Source organism: Bombina bombina, chromosome 7, assembly GCF_027579735.1.
Source record: "Bombina bombina isolate aBomBom1 chromosome 7, aBomBom1.pri, whole genome shotgun sequence".
NCBI lineage: Eukaryota > Metazoa > Chordata > Amphibia > Anura > Bombinatoridae > Bombina > Bombina bombina.
Genome location: NC_069505.1, coordinates 43,906,002 through 43,921,336, shown reverse-complemented (window position 1 = coordinate 43,921,336; position 15,335 = coordinate 43,906,002). Strand labels below are relative to the sequence as shown.

The window sequence follows — 15,335 nt, the reverse complement described above, 5'->3', positions numbered from 1 at the left end:
GGTATAGGGCCCATACCCAAATGATGGGACAATATTATTGAGCATATAGATTTTGTTACATATGGCTAGACTGAGCTCCGGGTGAGACTTGTTTTAAACCCAGCAGCTACTATAGCTTGTATTGAAAAGTTACTATGTCCTATGCAGGGTTCTCTGCATCAGTGGAGACCTCATATCTATCTTTAGCGTTAGACTTAATAAGCAGTGGACTAACTAAGCCATTGGCAAAATCTATACTGTGATACAACAGTCAGCGTATTTAAGGTTGCCGCTATTGTTTGACTGCTCTATCCTGCCCTATTTGTATAGCCTAACATTCACCGTATTTTATAACCCCCCGCATCTTATGCTCAATAGCTTACTGGAACATTAAATAACTGCCATGCCCCCAAGATTATAGCGGTTATTACAGGGTTGAACTTTATTATATATATCCATTAGTCCTTAATCATGGCGCAGTATTTAGTGCACTAAGCACCCATGATGTAGTATATATGTTTGCCTGCTCTTCTCTTTATCCGCAACAAACCCCTAAGTCCTTAAGTCACTTACTTCATCCATCTTACTTCTACTACCACCTCCTCCCCCCCCCCACTTCTATAAAGTACCTCCTTTTATAGGAGAACTAACTACGCGGCTTATCTTTTTTATGCCGCATCTCTACCATAGTTCTTTCACAACAACACCATATGTCTTTACTTAATATCAACCCTTATTGGACTGCACCCTAACTACCTTCTTTACATTTTATGCTAATTTACCATAGGTTTAGGAGAGACTGTTTCTATCATTCTATTTCCTCTAGACACCATTTCAGATGACATGAGTCCGAAAGTGGCTCCCTTTTATAGGAGAGGAAAATACTATAAAGTTGAAAATGAGGTTTCAGTTTTGCCTGTTACATACAAATATAGCGATGTTGCTTTGGGATCTCCCATGAAAAATCTTTGCCTATATGTGGCTACGGTATAGTTTTGAACTCCTAAGTAATGTCATAGTTATAGGAATGTTTCTAAATACTTGTGTAACACGTTTATTTGATATTGTTTTGTCAATAACCTCAATAAAAATCTATTTAAAAAAAAAAAAAAAAAAAAGGTTTTATACTGGATGTTTATATCAGTATCTGTGCATATTCTTCTTTATAGCAGTGTCTGTTACATGCAGTTAAATGAAAATTGGTGTATACTGTCCCTTTAAGCACAGTAAAACTTTGAAATGCACATTCATTATTCCTCTTGCCTGCTTTTCCTGTAATTTAAATATTAAGAAATGTAGACGTTTTACTGACTTAAGAAAGGCTAGAAAACACTTTATGGAATTCAGCACTCAGACCATGCTACATAGCGATTGGATGATATGGAGCTTATTTATATTGGTCTCTTATTAGACACAAAGATAAGGAAATATGTACAATTACCCTGGAGAACAAGGTCCCCAGTTATTTATTCTGCCTGGGTTCGGGGCGAGCCAGCATCTCCGCCCCATGCTCTTACACTATTGGATACAAATTAGTCTGGGGTGAGTTTAGGAAGAAGTTGTACGTCACAATTTTCTGCAGTTTGCATCACAAGGGCTCCAAGCTAATTCCACAGCTTTATAAATGGTGCCCAGACGCTCTACTCTTTTAAAGGAGTGTGTCCATGGACTGCTTTTAACACATTGTATTTGCATGCAGATATTTATTAAAAAAATGTAAGTTTCCAAAAAGTTAAACAGAAAGAGGTCATTTAGAAAATAGAAATCAATTTAAAGGCTTTGTTTTAGTCTGTATATTCCAACCAAATCATGAAATTGTAATGCTGGCATCCATGTCCCTTTAAACGTCTTGTGTTTCTCTATATTTCACTGCATAGATCTGTGTGCTGCAGTAGTGTAAGACTTCAGCAATATCCTGCTAATAAAGTATTTAAAGGGATAGAAAAATCAAAATTAAACTTGCATGATTCAGATAGAGCCGGTCATTTTAAGACACTTTTAAATGTGCTTTGTTCTCTTTGTATCCCTTGTTGAAAAAGAATACACACTTATCCTACGCTAGTGGGAGGTAGCTGCTGATTGGTGCCTGCACACATTTGTCTCTTGTGATTGGCTAACTAGATGTGTTCAGCTAGCTGCCAGTTGTACAATACTGTTACTTCAGCAGAGAACAACAAGAGAATGAAACAAATTTGATAATAGACGTAAATTGCAAAGTTCTTTAAAATTGTTTGTTCTATCCAAACCATGAAAAAAAATGTTGGTGTTTTCTATCCCTTTAACCTCTTAAGGACATATGACGGAATTTTTCCGTCATAAAACAATTGAGCAAACTGAAAGCTGTGTCCTTAAAGGGTTAACTGAAAACCCTTTGTGGTGGGTTACAGGGCATATACGAAGCCAGCTGAAATAAGCAGAAAAGTAAAATAAAAATGGCGACATGCACATAAAACCTAGTTAGGACTGGGCACATTAGAAAGAGCCGATGAGAATAGACGGAGGGGCACAAAACGCATTAAAAGACGTAGGTCAGAAGGTGACAGAGCTGTAGAGAAGATGCCTATACAAATAATCTTAAGCAGATGGTGGGTGCAGAGTTTGGGAAGATAGAACTTGAGACAGTAAGGGGCAAAAAAAGATGATATAGATAGATATGACAAGGGTGGGAACAGTATAGGCAGCTGTGGTGCACATACAAGGGGTAGGTCACTTTTTTGTCTTTAACCAAAACAAAGAGGTAAACTGGGGGGGGGGGGTTAAAAAGTATTTAAATAACAAAAGGAATGAAAGGAAAAGAAAATGGTGACCCCCCCCAGTAATGACAATCCACCCTTAGCTCTGTTGCAACAGATGTTTGTACCCACAGTTTTAGGACAGGGAACCTTGAGAATGTGATGGAGTACAAGGGATAGGGTGGAGCATAGGATTTTAAAAAAAAGGGAGTATTGGAAAATGCCAGAAGTGGATTAATAAAATACAGAGAGTGAGATAGGATAAAGATTTAAGGACATGAAGGATGTAGATGGTATCAATAGGGCAGAGGATTGTAACTGAATAGGGGAACACACTGAGCAGGGGATACAGTAAATAGAGCACAAAGGATTAGGGAATGGTACAAAACAGGGAGATGGGGCAGACAGCATTGGAAAATGAAAAGGGGCAACAGAAATAAAGCGAGGGGCAGTGCACAAGAAACAGGGGAGGCAGCAATAAAACTGCACAGAAACAGGGCAGGAAAAGACAAAGGGAGGAACAGACACAGCAGGAAATAGAGAGAGGGAGCAAACAACAGGGATAAAGAGGTGGGGGCAGCAATAGAGCAGGAAACAGAGGGGGCAAATGCAGCAGGGAGGGTATGAGGGGCAGACAGCAGCAGAGGGAGGGAGGAGACTGAAGTGGGTAAAGCTGGGTGGGGGGAAGGGCAGACAGACGGGGGGGTGCAGCAGGCCAGGCAATAGCTGCACAGCAGACAGGGACACAGCAGCAATGCATGAGACAACACTATAGGCTTTTATTAACCCCTACTTACAAGCAAAGGGTCGCTCTCTGGCTGGGGCAGTTATCCAGTGGTGGGGCTGTGCTAAGCAGAGGAAGGGTTAAAAGGCATTAAACACCTCATGCTTTTGTGTAAAACTTGTGCTTGTCCCACACTCCCTAGTGAAGTCAAAAAGCAAAATCTGTACCCTGCAAATCAAATAACTTGTTTAGGTCATTTGCAGGTTTTGGCCTCTAGGGAGCGTGGGACAAGCGCACATTTTACACAAAAGCAAGAGGGGTTTAATGTCTTTGCTTAGCACAGAGCCCCCACTGGATTACTGCACAGTAACAAAGCGCTTCAGATCCACTCATCCCCTTCTAGGTCTGTGCCATGGCATTTAACCCTTGCATGCTCAACTCTTTCCTGCAAACGCAGATCCCTTCCCCTGAGATGGTGAGCGCCTGTATGGGGGGGCAGTTCTAGGGAGAAGAGAGAAAATGCTGAAGTGTAAGGCAGGAAGGGCCAGCAGGGGGTTGCAGAAGACAGACAGTAATAGCAGCGAGACTGGCACCTGCATTCAGGCAGTACACAAGGGGTTAACGTCAAAAGTAAGCACAGACAATAGAGAGGAGAGAGCGAGCCCAGGACCAATTAGAGGCATTACCCTGAGACAAGGAGCCATCTTAACCCCTCTGGTGCCAGAGCCTGCATAGCTGTACTTAACTCATCTTGTCACCCCCTCTTACAACAGCCCTGCAAACTGCCTATTAACTCCTCGTGTGCCAGAGACCTTAAGTTGTATTTAACCATAATATTGCCAAGTATTCCTTCTCCTCCTATATCCCTGCAGAGAACCAAGTGCCCCATTCTCTTGCCATGTGCCACAGAGCATCGCTTAAAGGGACACTGAACCCAAATTTTTTATTTTGTGATTCAGATAGAGCAGCAATTTTAAACAAATTTTAAATTTACTCCTATTATCAATTTTCTTCATTCTCTTGGTATCTTTATTTGAAAAAAAGCCATCTAAGCTAAGGAGCCAGCCAATTTTTGGTTTAGAACTGGACAGCACTTGTTTATTGGTGGGTGCATTTATCTACCAATCAGCAAGAACAACCCACCTCCGGCAGAGCATCCCGTCACCCCCCCCCTCTGCGGCAGAGCGTCCCGTCACCCCCCCCCCCTCTGCGGCAGAGCGTCCCGTCACCCCCCCCCCCGTGGCAGAGCGTCCCGTCACCCCCCCCCCCCGTGGCAGAGCGTCCCGTCACCCCCCCCCCCCCCCCCGTGGCAGAGCGTCCCGTCACCACCCCCCCTCTGCGGCAGAGCGTCCCGTCACCCCCCCCCCTCTGCGGCAGAGCGTCCCGTCACCCCCCCCTCTGCGGCAGAGCGTCACGTCACCCCCCCCCCCTCTGCGGCAGAGCGTCCCGTCACCCCCCCCCTCTGCGGCAGAGCATCCCGTCACCCCCCCCCTCTGCGGCAGAGCATCCCGTCACCCCCCCCCTCTGCGGCAGAGCATCACGTAACCCCCTGTGCTGCCATGTACCTGCAGAGCATCCCGTCACCCCACCTCCTGCAGAGCATTGCCTCCTGCAGAGCATCCCGTCACCCCACCTACTGCAGAGCATCCCGTCACCCCACCTCCTGCAGAGCATCCCGTCACCCCCTCTGCTGCCATGTACCTGCAGAGCATCCCATAACCCCACCTCCTGCAGAGCACCACCTCCTGCAGAGCACCCCGTCACCCCACCTCCTGCAGAGCATCCCGTCACCCCCTCTGCTGCCATGTACCTGCAGAGCATTACATAACCCCACCTCCTGAAGAGCATCACATAACCCCCTGTGCTGCCATGTACCTGCAGAGCATTACATAACCCCACCTCCTGCAGAGCATCACATAACCCCCTGTGCTGCCATGTACCTGCAGAGCATTACATAACCCCACCTCCTGCAGAGCATCACATAACCCCCTGTGCTGCCATGTACCTGCAGAGCATTACATAACCCCCTGTGCTGCCATGTACCTGCAGAGCATTACATAACCCCCTGTGCTGCCATGTACCTGCAGAGCATTACATAACCCCTCCTCCTGCAGAGCATCACATAACCCCCTGTGCTGCCATGTACCTGCAGAGCATCACTTAACTCTTTTTAATGAGATGTCACCACAGAGCATCACGTCACCCCCTCTCCAGCAGTGAAACACATCACCCCACTCTTACCATGTAGCAATGGAGTATCAAGCCCCCCCCCTCTGACTCCTGCAGAGCATTACATTACCCCTCTCACTCCTGCCATGGCCCTGCAGAGCATTACATTACCCCTCTCACTCCTTCCGTGGCCCTGCAGAGCATTACATTACCCCTCTCACTCCTTCCGTGGCCCTGCAGAGCATTACATTACCCCTCTCACTTCTGCAGAGCATTACATTACCCCTCTCACTCCTGCCGTGGCCCTGCAGAGCATTACATTACCCCTCTCAATCCTGCAGAGCATTACATTACCCCTCTCCGGTCCTAAACAAGAATCACCCCCTCCTATCATTGCCATTTTGTGCCAATACTGATTAACCCTTTATCTGCCAAAGCAATTCACAATATAACCCCTTCAGTGCCAAAACTCAGAGCCCCAGTGTCACTTCTCTCTTTTCAGTTAACCCCTTTCTAGCCAGAGTCCTGTACAGCATCACATAACTCCTGTCTAGGCCCCAGACTTAACCCCTCTCCTACTGAAGGCTTTCATCTCTCTTGCCAGAACCCTGCAATATCTCACTTAATGCTGTTAGGAGCTGGTACTGAGCCTCTTAACCCTTCCCCTGCCATAGACCTACAAAGCCTTACGCAACCACTCACTGGCCTGACCCTTACAGACCAATACTTAACTCATTCCACGCCAGGGTCTTGTTTAATCTCACTTATCCCAACCAGTTAAAGCTTTCCTTGCATTCACACCTCTCGCTTCCAGGGACCAGCAACACAAATCCTTATCTGCACCACCGGTTAACCCTTTCCTCACTGTTATCCTGCAAAGCAGACTTATTCAAATCCTTTTTTTTTTTTTGGCACAGGAACACTTAACCCCTCTCGTGCCTTAGCCTTGCACAACACTCAACCCTTTATATTTCCAGAACCTCTTCCTCTGCCAAAGTCCTACAGAGCCCACACTAGCATAGCAAATGTAACAGGGTTATTTAACCCCTTGACTGACAGAGCTCTGTATAGTGTGTATTAACTATTTCCCTGCCATAACTCCCAGTAGGATTTTAACCAATCTCTTACCAAAGTTCTCCACAACATCACTAGGTCTAACGCCTGCAAATTCATTTAACCCTCTCCAGCCAGAGCAAACCTCAAGCAAAGAACTGTAATGCAGACGTTATAAGTGTCCATAAACCTCTCTCACCCCTGGAAGTCTCGTCCTCGCTGCCGTCTTCCTCTGAATTGCTTTCCATGCTGTCTGTTTTGGATTTGTTTCGAGCTACAATCACTGAGGAGCCCGAGGATTTCTCCATCACAGACGGCATTGCTTCTTGCTTTAACCCTTTGCTCTCTGGCAGGGGTTAATAATAGTAAGCCTATAAAAACAAAACATTAAACAAAATGAACATTTAAAACAAAGAATTAAATATGCTTTTAAATTAAAGTATTTAAATAAACCCATTTAAATAAGAATTCATACAAATAAACTGCAACATCGTACTGGCAATGAATTAGTTACAGATGCAACCCCATAATTAGGGAACTGTACAGTGAGAGAGGAGGAATATTCATGATGGATAAAAAAAATATCAGAAACATGGAAAATTATATTTAATGTGCAAAAATAATAGCAAGTGAAAAGAATACAAGTATTAGTTAATGGAAAATAATAATACACTATTTAGTTTAAGAAACTTAAGGCATAGTATGATAGGCTGCTACATTGTGTAACTGGGCACAAAGGGATAAAGTTATCACGTATGGGACAGATGCGAGCAGGACACTGTATTTTATGTACCTGAAGTTGTGGCTTTGTGTGCTGAGTTTGCGGTGACTGTATCCAGTGGAAATTAGCACGGGATGGAGGGAGCAAGGACACAGACTCATCCAGCAGCTCCCAATGCGCTTCACCACAATGAACCAGCCACACACAGGCAGCCTGCTCTGGGATAGAGATCCGGCACAGGCGCTTCACTCCTCTGGACACATCCATCCGCGGCCTGGACGGCTCTTTTTTTCTCTCTCTTCTTTAGAGTGCACAGCTGCCGACATTACCCAAAGTGACCTCCCCTCACACTTTCTCCCCCCAACTGTAAAGTTCCTCCCCCTAATTCCTACAGCTCTAGTCCCCCGACCCCCTGTATCCTCAAAGCTTTACAGCTTCACTTATCAGAATCAGATCCTTCCATGCTGCTTCCTAATATACCCACTCAATCTTCACACACTCCACTCATTAACTACTTTCTCTGCTTGACCCCATTACTATCCCAAAACCCCTCTCTGCTTGATCCTACTCACTAACCCTGAACCCGTCTGTGCCTGAGCCCAAATAATAACCCCACAACCCTCTCTGCTTAACCCCACAACCCCTCAAGGTTTGGTTTGAGCCCATATAATAACCCCACGCCCCTCTCTGCTTGACCCCAAAGCCCTCTGACTCCACTCATTAACCCCACAGCCCTCTGCTTGACCTCACACCCCTCTGCTTGACTCCACTCATTAACCCCACAGCCCTCTGCTTGACCTCACACCCCTCTGCTTGACTCCACTCATTAACCCCACAGCCCTCTGCTTGACCTCACACCCCTCTGCTTGACTCCACTCATTAACCCCACAGCCCTCTGCTTGACCCCTCATTAACCCCACACCCCTCTCTGCTTTACCCCAATCATTAACCCCACACTCCTCTCTGCTTGACCCTACATTAACCCCACACCCCTCTCTGCATGACCCCTCATTAACCCCACACCCCTCCCTGGTTGACCCCAATCATTAACCCCACACCCTTCTCTGCATGACCCCTCATTAACCCCACACCCCTCTCTGCTTGGCCCCAATCATTAACCCCACACCCCTCTCTGCTTGGTTCCACTCATTAACCCCACACCCCTCTCTGCTTGGCCCAACTCATTGACTCCACTCAACCCCACACCCATCTCTGGTTGACCCCAATCATTAATCCCACACCCCTTTCTGCTTGACCCCTGATTAACCCCACACCCATCTCTGGTTGACCCCAATCATTAACCCCACACCCCTCTCTGCTTGGCCCAACTCATTGACTCCACTCAACCCCACACCCATCTCTGGTTGACCCCAATCATTAATCCCACACCCCTTTCTGCTTGACCCTGCACCCCTCTCTGCATGACCCCTGATTAACCCCACACCCATCTCTGGTTGACCCCAATCATTAACCCCACACCCCTCTCTGCTTGACCCCACACCCCTCTCTGCATAACCCCTCATTAACCCCACACCCCTCTCTGCTTGACCTCACTCATTAACCCCACACCCCTCTCTGCTTGGCCCCAATCATTAACCCCACACCCCTCTCTGCTTGGCTCCACTCATTAACCCCACACCCCTCTATGCTTGGCCCAACTCATTGACTCCTCTCAACCCCACACCCCTCATTAACCCCACACCCCTCTCTGCTTAACTCCACTCATTAACCCCACACCCTCTCTGCTTGACCCTGCACCCCTCTCTGCATGACCCCTCATTAACCCCACACCCCTTTCTGCTTGACCCCACTCCTTAACCCCACACCCTCTCTGCTTGACTCTACACCCCTCTCTGCTTGACCCCACTCATTAACCCCACACCCCTCTCTGCTTGACCCCACTCATTAACCCCACACCCCTCTCTGCTTGGCCCCAATCATTAACCCCACACCCCTCTCTGCTTGGTTCCACTCATTAACCCCACACCCCTCTCTGCTTGGCCCAACTCATTGACTCCACTCAACCCCACACCCATCTCTGGTTGACCCCAATCATTAATCCCACACCCCTTTCTGCTTGACCCTGCACCCCTCTCTGCATGACCCCTCATTAACCCCACACCCATCTCTGGTTGACCCCAATCATTAACCCCACACCCCTCTCTGCTTGACCCCACACCCCTCTCTGCATAACCCCTCATTAACCCCACACCCCTCTCTGCTTGACCTCACTCATTAACCCCACACCCCTCTCTGCTTGGCCCCAATCATTAACCCCACCCCCTCTCTGCTTGACCCTGCACCCCTCTCTGCATGACCCCTCATTAACCCCACACCCCTTTCTGCTTGACCCCACTCCTTAACCCCACACCCTCTCTGCTTGACCCCACTCATTAACCCCACACCCCTCTCTGCTTGACCCCACTCATTAACCCAACACCCTCTCTGCTTGACTCCACTCATTAACCCAACACCCCTCTCTGCTTGACACCACTCATTAACCCAACACCCCTCTCTGCTTGACCCCACTCATAACCCCACACCCCTCTGCATGACCCCTCATTAACCCCACACCCATCTCTGGTTGACCCCAATCATTAACCCCACACTCCTCTCTGCTTGACCACACACTCCTCTCCCCTCTCTGGTTGACCCCAATCATTAACCCCACACCCTCTCTGATTGACCCCAATCATTAACCCCACACCCTTCTCTGCATGACCCCTCATTAACCCCACACCCCTCTCTGCTTGACCCCACTCATTAACCCCACACCCCTCTCTGCTTGGCCCCAATCATTAACCCCACACCCCTCTCTGCTCGGCCCCAATCATTGACTCCACTCAACCCCACACCCCTCATTAACCCCACACCCATCTCTGGTTGACCCCAATCATTAACCCCACACCCCTCTCTGCTTGACCCTGCACCCCTCTCTGCATGACCCCTCATTAACCCCACACCCATCTCTGGTTGACCCCAATCATTAACCCCACACCCCTCTCTGCTTGACCCCACACCCCTCTCTGCATAACCCCTCATTAACCCCGCACCCCTCTCTGCTTGGCCCCAATCATTGACTCCACTCAACCCCACACCCATCTCTGGTTGACCCCAATCATTAACCCCACACCCCTCTCTGCTTGACCCTGCACCCCTCTCTGCATGACCCCTCATTATCCCCACACCCATCTCTGGTTGACCCCAATCATTGACTCCACTCAACCCCACACCCATCTCTGGTTGACCCCAATCATTGACTCCACTCAACCCCACACCCCTCTCTGCTTGACCCTGCACCCCTCTCTGCATGACCCCTCATTAACCCCACACCCATCTCTGGTTGACCCCAATCATTAACCCCACACCCCTCTCTGCTTGACCCCAATCATTAACCCCACACCATTCTCTGCTTGACCCTGCACCTCTCTCTGCTTGACCCCACTCATTAACCCCACACCCCTCTCTGCCTGACCCCACTCATTAACCCCACACCCCTCTCTGCTTGACCCCACTCATTAACCCCACACCCTCTCTGCTTGACCCCACTCATTAACCTCACACCCCTCTCTGCTTGACCCCATTCATTAACCCCACACCCCTCTCTGCTTGACCCCATTCTTTAACCCCACACCCCTCTCTGCTTGACCCCACTCATTAACCCCACACCCCTCTCTGCTTGACCCCACTCATTAACCCCACACCCCTCTCTGCTTGCCCCCACTCATTAACCCCACACCCCTCGCTGCTTGGCCCCACTTATTAACCCCACACCCCTCTCTGCATGACCCCTCATTAACTCCACACCCATCTCTGGTTGACCCCACACCCCTCTCTGCATGACCCCTCATTAACCCCACACTCTTCTCTGCTTGACCCCACACCCCTTGACCCCAGTTATTAACCCCACACCCCTCTCTGCTTGACCCCACTCATTAACCTCACACCCCTCTCTGCTTGACCCCACTCATTAACCTCACACCCCTCTCTGCTTGACCCCACTCATTAACCTCACACCTCTCTCTGCTTGACCCCACTCATTAACCCACACCCCTCTCTGCTTGACCCCACTCATTAACCCCACACCCCTCTGCTTGGCCCCACTTATTAACCCCACACCCCTCTCTGCATGACCCCTCATTAACCCCACACCCATCTCTGGTTGACCCCATACCCCTCTCTGCATGACCCCTCATTTACCCCACACTCCTCTCTGCTTGACCCCCACACCCCTTGACCCCACTCATTAACCCCACACCCCTCTGCTTTGCCCCATTCATAACCCCACACCCTCTCTACTTGACTCCTTTCATTATCCCCACACCCCTCTCTGCTTGACTCCACTCAACCCCACACCCCTCTCTGCATGACCCCTCATTAACCCCACACCTATCTCTGGTTGACCCCAATCATTAACCCCACACCCCTCTCTGCTTGACCCTGCACCCCTCTCTGCATGACCCCTCATTAACCCCACACCCATCTCTGGTTGACCCCAATCATTAACCCCACACCCCTCTCTGCTTGACCCTGCACCCCTCTCTGCATGATCCCTCATTAACCCCACACCCATCTCTGGTTGACCCCAAGCATTAACCCTACACCCCTCTCTGCTTGACCCCACACCCCTCTCTGCATGACCCCTCATTAACCCCACACCCCTCTCTGGTTGACCCCAATCATTAACCCCACACCCCTCTCTGCTTGACCCCACACCCCTCTCTGCATGACCCCTCATTAACCCCACACCCCTCTCTGGTTGACCCCAATCATTAACCCCACACCCCTCTCTGCTTGACCCCACTCATTAACCCCACACCCCTCTCTGCTTGACCCTACTCATTAACCCCACACCCCTCTCTGCTTGACCCCACTTGTTAACCACTTACCACTTTCTTCTTGATCCCTGTATTTAGCCTCACTCTCCTGTTAACCTAAACCTCTAGCTCAATCTAACCACATGCTGTCATTCTGATCACCCTCCTCACTCCCACATGCACCCTCCATGACCACTCACCCTCTCTGCTTGACCCCACTCATTAACCTCACACCCCTCTCTGCTTGACCCCATTCATTAACCCCACACCCCTCTCTGCTTGACCCCATTCTTTAACCACACACCCCTCTCTGCTTGACCCCACTCATTAACCCCACACCCCTCTCTGCTTGACCCCACTCATTAACCCCACACCCCTCTCTGCTTGCCCCCACTCATTAACCCCACACCCCTCGCTGCTTGGCCCCACTTATTAACCCCACACCCCTCTCTGCATGACCCCTCATTAACCCCACACCCATCTCTGGTTGACCCCACACCCCTCTCTGCATGACCCCTCATTAACCCCACACTCTTCTCTGCTTGACCCCACACCCCTTGACCCCAGTTATTAACCCCACACCCCTCTCTGCTTGACCCCACTCATTAACCTCACACCCCTCTCTGCTTGACCCCACTCATTAACCTCACACCCCTCTCTGCTTGACCCCACTCATTAACCTCACACCTCTCTCTGCTTGACCCCATTCTCCTTTCAATACGCACCATTTTGTTCTTCACCATGCTCACACATGCCCATGCTTTTCTTGCTATATGACCACCTCCTCACCCCCTCCCTCTATAACCTGCAGTCAGTATGCAGTTGCCTAAGAGTGACCTGACTGAAAGGAACAACTGCCTAGCTGGTCACCATATAGTAACCCAGTCTCTGTACTATGTCTGTATTATAAATTTGAGTGTCCAAACATCCAGTTGTATCAAGCACTAATGAACTTACTGTGACAGATGAATTTTGCTGGGGTGAATGTAATGACTAAACAGGTATTACAAGAACATTAACGGGATATGATTCAGACAGAGCATGTGATTTCTAATTTACTTCTATTATAATTTTTTCTTCATTATCTTGGTATCCTTTGTTGAAAAGCAGGAACATAAGCTTAGGAGCCAGCCCATTTCTGGAGCACTATATAGCAGCAGTTTGGCAAGAGCACTAGATGGTAGCACTATTTGCTGTCACGCAGTGCTGCAGATGTTATATCGAGAACTCCAATACCTTCGAAAACTTCAATCTGACGTAATTTCCGGTAATTCCATACATCTGATTGGTCCGGGTCTCAGTGAGTGACAGGATTCACAACCAATCAGATGTGCACTGTAATCGCCTATCTCCACTATCTATTTTGCCTCCGCCTGGGGGGCTCATTCCCCAAGGTTTACTTGGGGTGTATCCCAGAGGATCGGCGGTGTGCCCCTCCCCCCCAGACAGTGGCAAAACAGATATTGAAATAGAAGAGTCTATTGGAGTTAGACAGAACACAGGCACCTACTCCGGTATCTCTTCAACACAGAATATCATGGGAACAAAGCGCATTTGATAATAGAAGTAAATTGGGAACTTCTTTAACCTTTTACCGCCATTATGGTGTTGCATTCCGTCCAAACGGCGCTGGGCTTTAGCGCCGTTAGGACAAAATCCGTCATAGCTGTTTAGCTGTCCTGAAGCACACGGCGCTTCCTGTATGTGATCGAGGTCTGGAGGTCATGCCTAGCGTCATAGGGACGCCCCCCTGACCCGATCCCATAATTGAAATCTCACAATCGTGTGATTTCAATTTGTTTACATTGGAACGTTGTTCCGATGTAGACTTTATGACCCTGTCATGAAAGGGTTAAAATTGTATGCTCTGTCTGAATCACAAAAGACAATTTTTGGGTTTCATATCCCTTTAAATACTTCTTGCTTTTGCAATTTATAGGTCATTTGCTTTTTAGTCTATATAGGGAGTGTGTGACAAACTCCATTGTTTAAAGCAATTCATGATTTGCAAAACTCCCTTTAAAATACTAATGAGTATACTTATCTTATCTTGATTGTGGCCAGTTAGTGAGTTTGTGCACTGCTCTAAGCAATAAATGTGTAGTTTGCAGCAGGCCCCCGGAATTTGACTTCCTGACTCTCTAGGGAGCGTCCGAGGACTACAATTTTTATAGTAAAAAAGGGGATTTCTATGTCCCTTTAATTAAAAACGGACAGTGTCTGTAAAATAGTTTTCCTTTTGTTATACCAGATGCAGAGCAATGGATGATATTGCTGCTTTGCATTTATTTTTTGCATTTATTTTTTGTATATGAAATAGCAATTTGTTGTTTTTTTAAACCACAACCTATTAAAATGAGTTGTGCCTGCAGGAAAATAAGATAATCTTATGTTATCACTTTCTGTACACATGCACACTTATTTATATTATCTGTAAACCAAAACACTTAGAACTATGGAACATTAACATTTTATTACGTATCTCTCTTACTTACCACTGGGAGTGTAACTTCTTTTGCTGGCTATATTTACACAGTTTTTCTACAGCCAATACTGAAGTATAGAAACTTTCAGTATAGGCAGGAACACCACATGCAAAAATCAGCTATTTCAAATGTCAAAATAAAAGGAGTTTTTGTTTTTTTTTTAAACTCTCTCCAGCAGGAAAAATGGATCATTGGGAACAAAGTTTAGGATAAACTGTCCCTTTTAAAAAATGGATACATTGCATTAACTTTCAAATGAATTACAAAACAAACATGTAGTTTCAACAAAAATAAAACTATTTTTTAATTAGAAATGCAAATTTCCCTATAGTGCCTGCACCTAATCCTGCCCCCTCCCCCACAGACTGACTTATGTGTGTAGACAACAGCATCTCAGGGGGCATGCATTGTGTTTTGCTTAAAGGGACATTGTTCTGTAAAATGATTCATCATTGTGCCAAATGATCCACATCACCTGCTGGAATGTATTAAATCTTTTTTTTTTTTTTTTTAGATAACTCCATCTTTATTGTGTCATACTAAAATGTCAATGCTAAAGTAATGGCTATAGAAAAGCTATGCAAACAAGTGCTGCAGAATTTGTTGGTGCTCTACAAATAACAGATGATAACACCACCAACAGTCAGCAGCAAA

The 15,335-nt window shown here is 47.5% G+C and overlaps 1 protein-coding gene across 1 annotated transcript in view; it reads right to left on the bottom strand.

Moving 5' to 3' along the window:
- RCOR2 (REST corepressor 2) overlaps positions 1-7,576 on the bottom strand; it is a 50,345-nt gene extending 42,769 nt beyond the window's left edge. Inside the window, exons 1-2 of the mRNA XM_053688855.1 lie at positions 7,451-7,576; positions 6,857-7,028 (exon numbers count right to left, since the gene is read on the bottom strand). Coding sequence (XP_053544830.1) covers positions 6,857-6,977 — 121 coding nt within the window. The 5' untranslated portion in view covers positions 6,978-7,028; positions 7,451-7,576. The remainder of the gene's footprint in view (positions 1-6,856; positions 7,029-7,450) is intronic.
- Between the last annotated feature and the right edge of the window lie 7,759 nt (positions 7,577-15,335).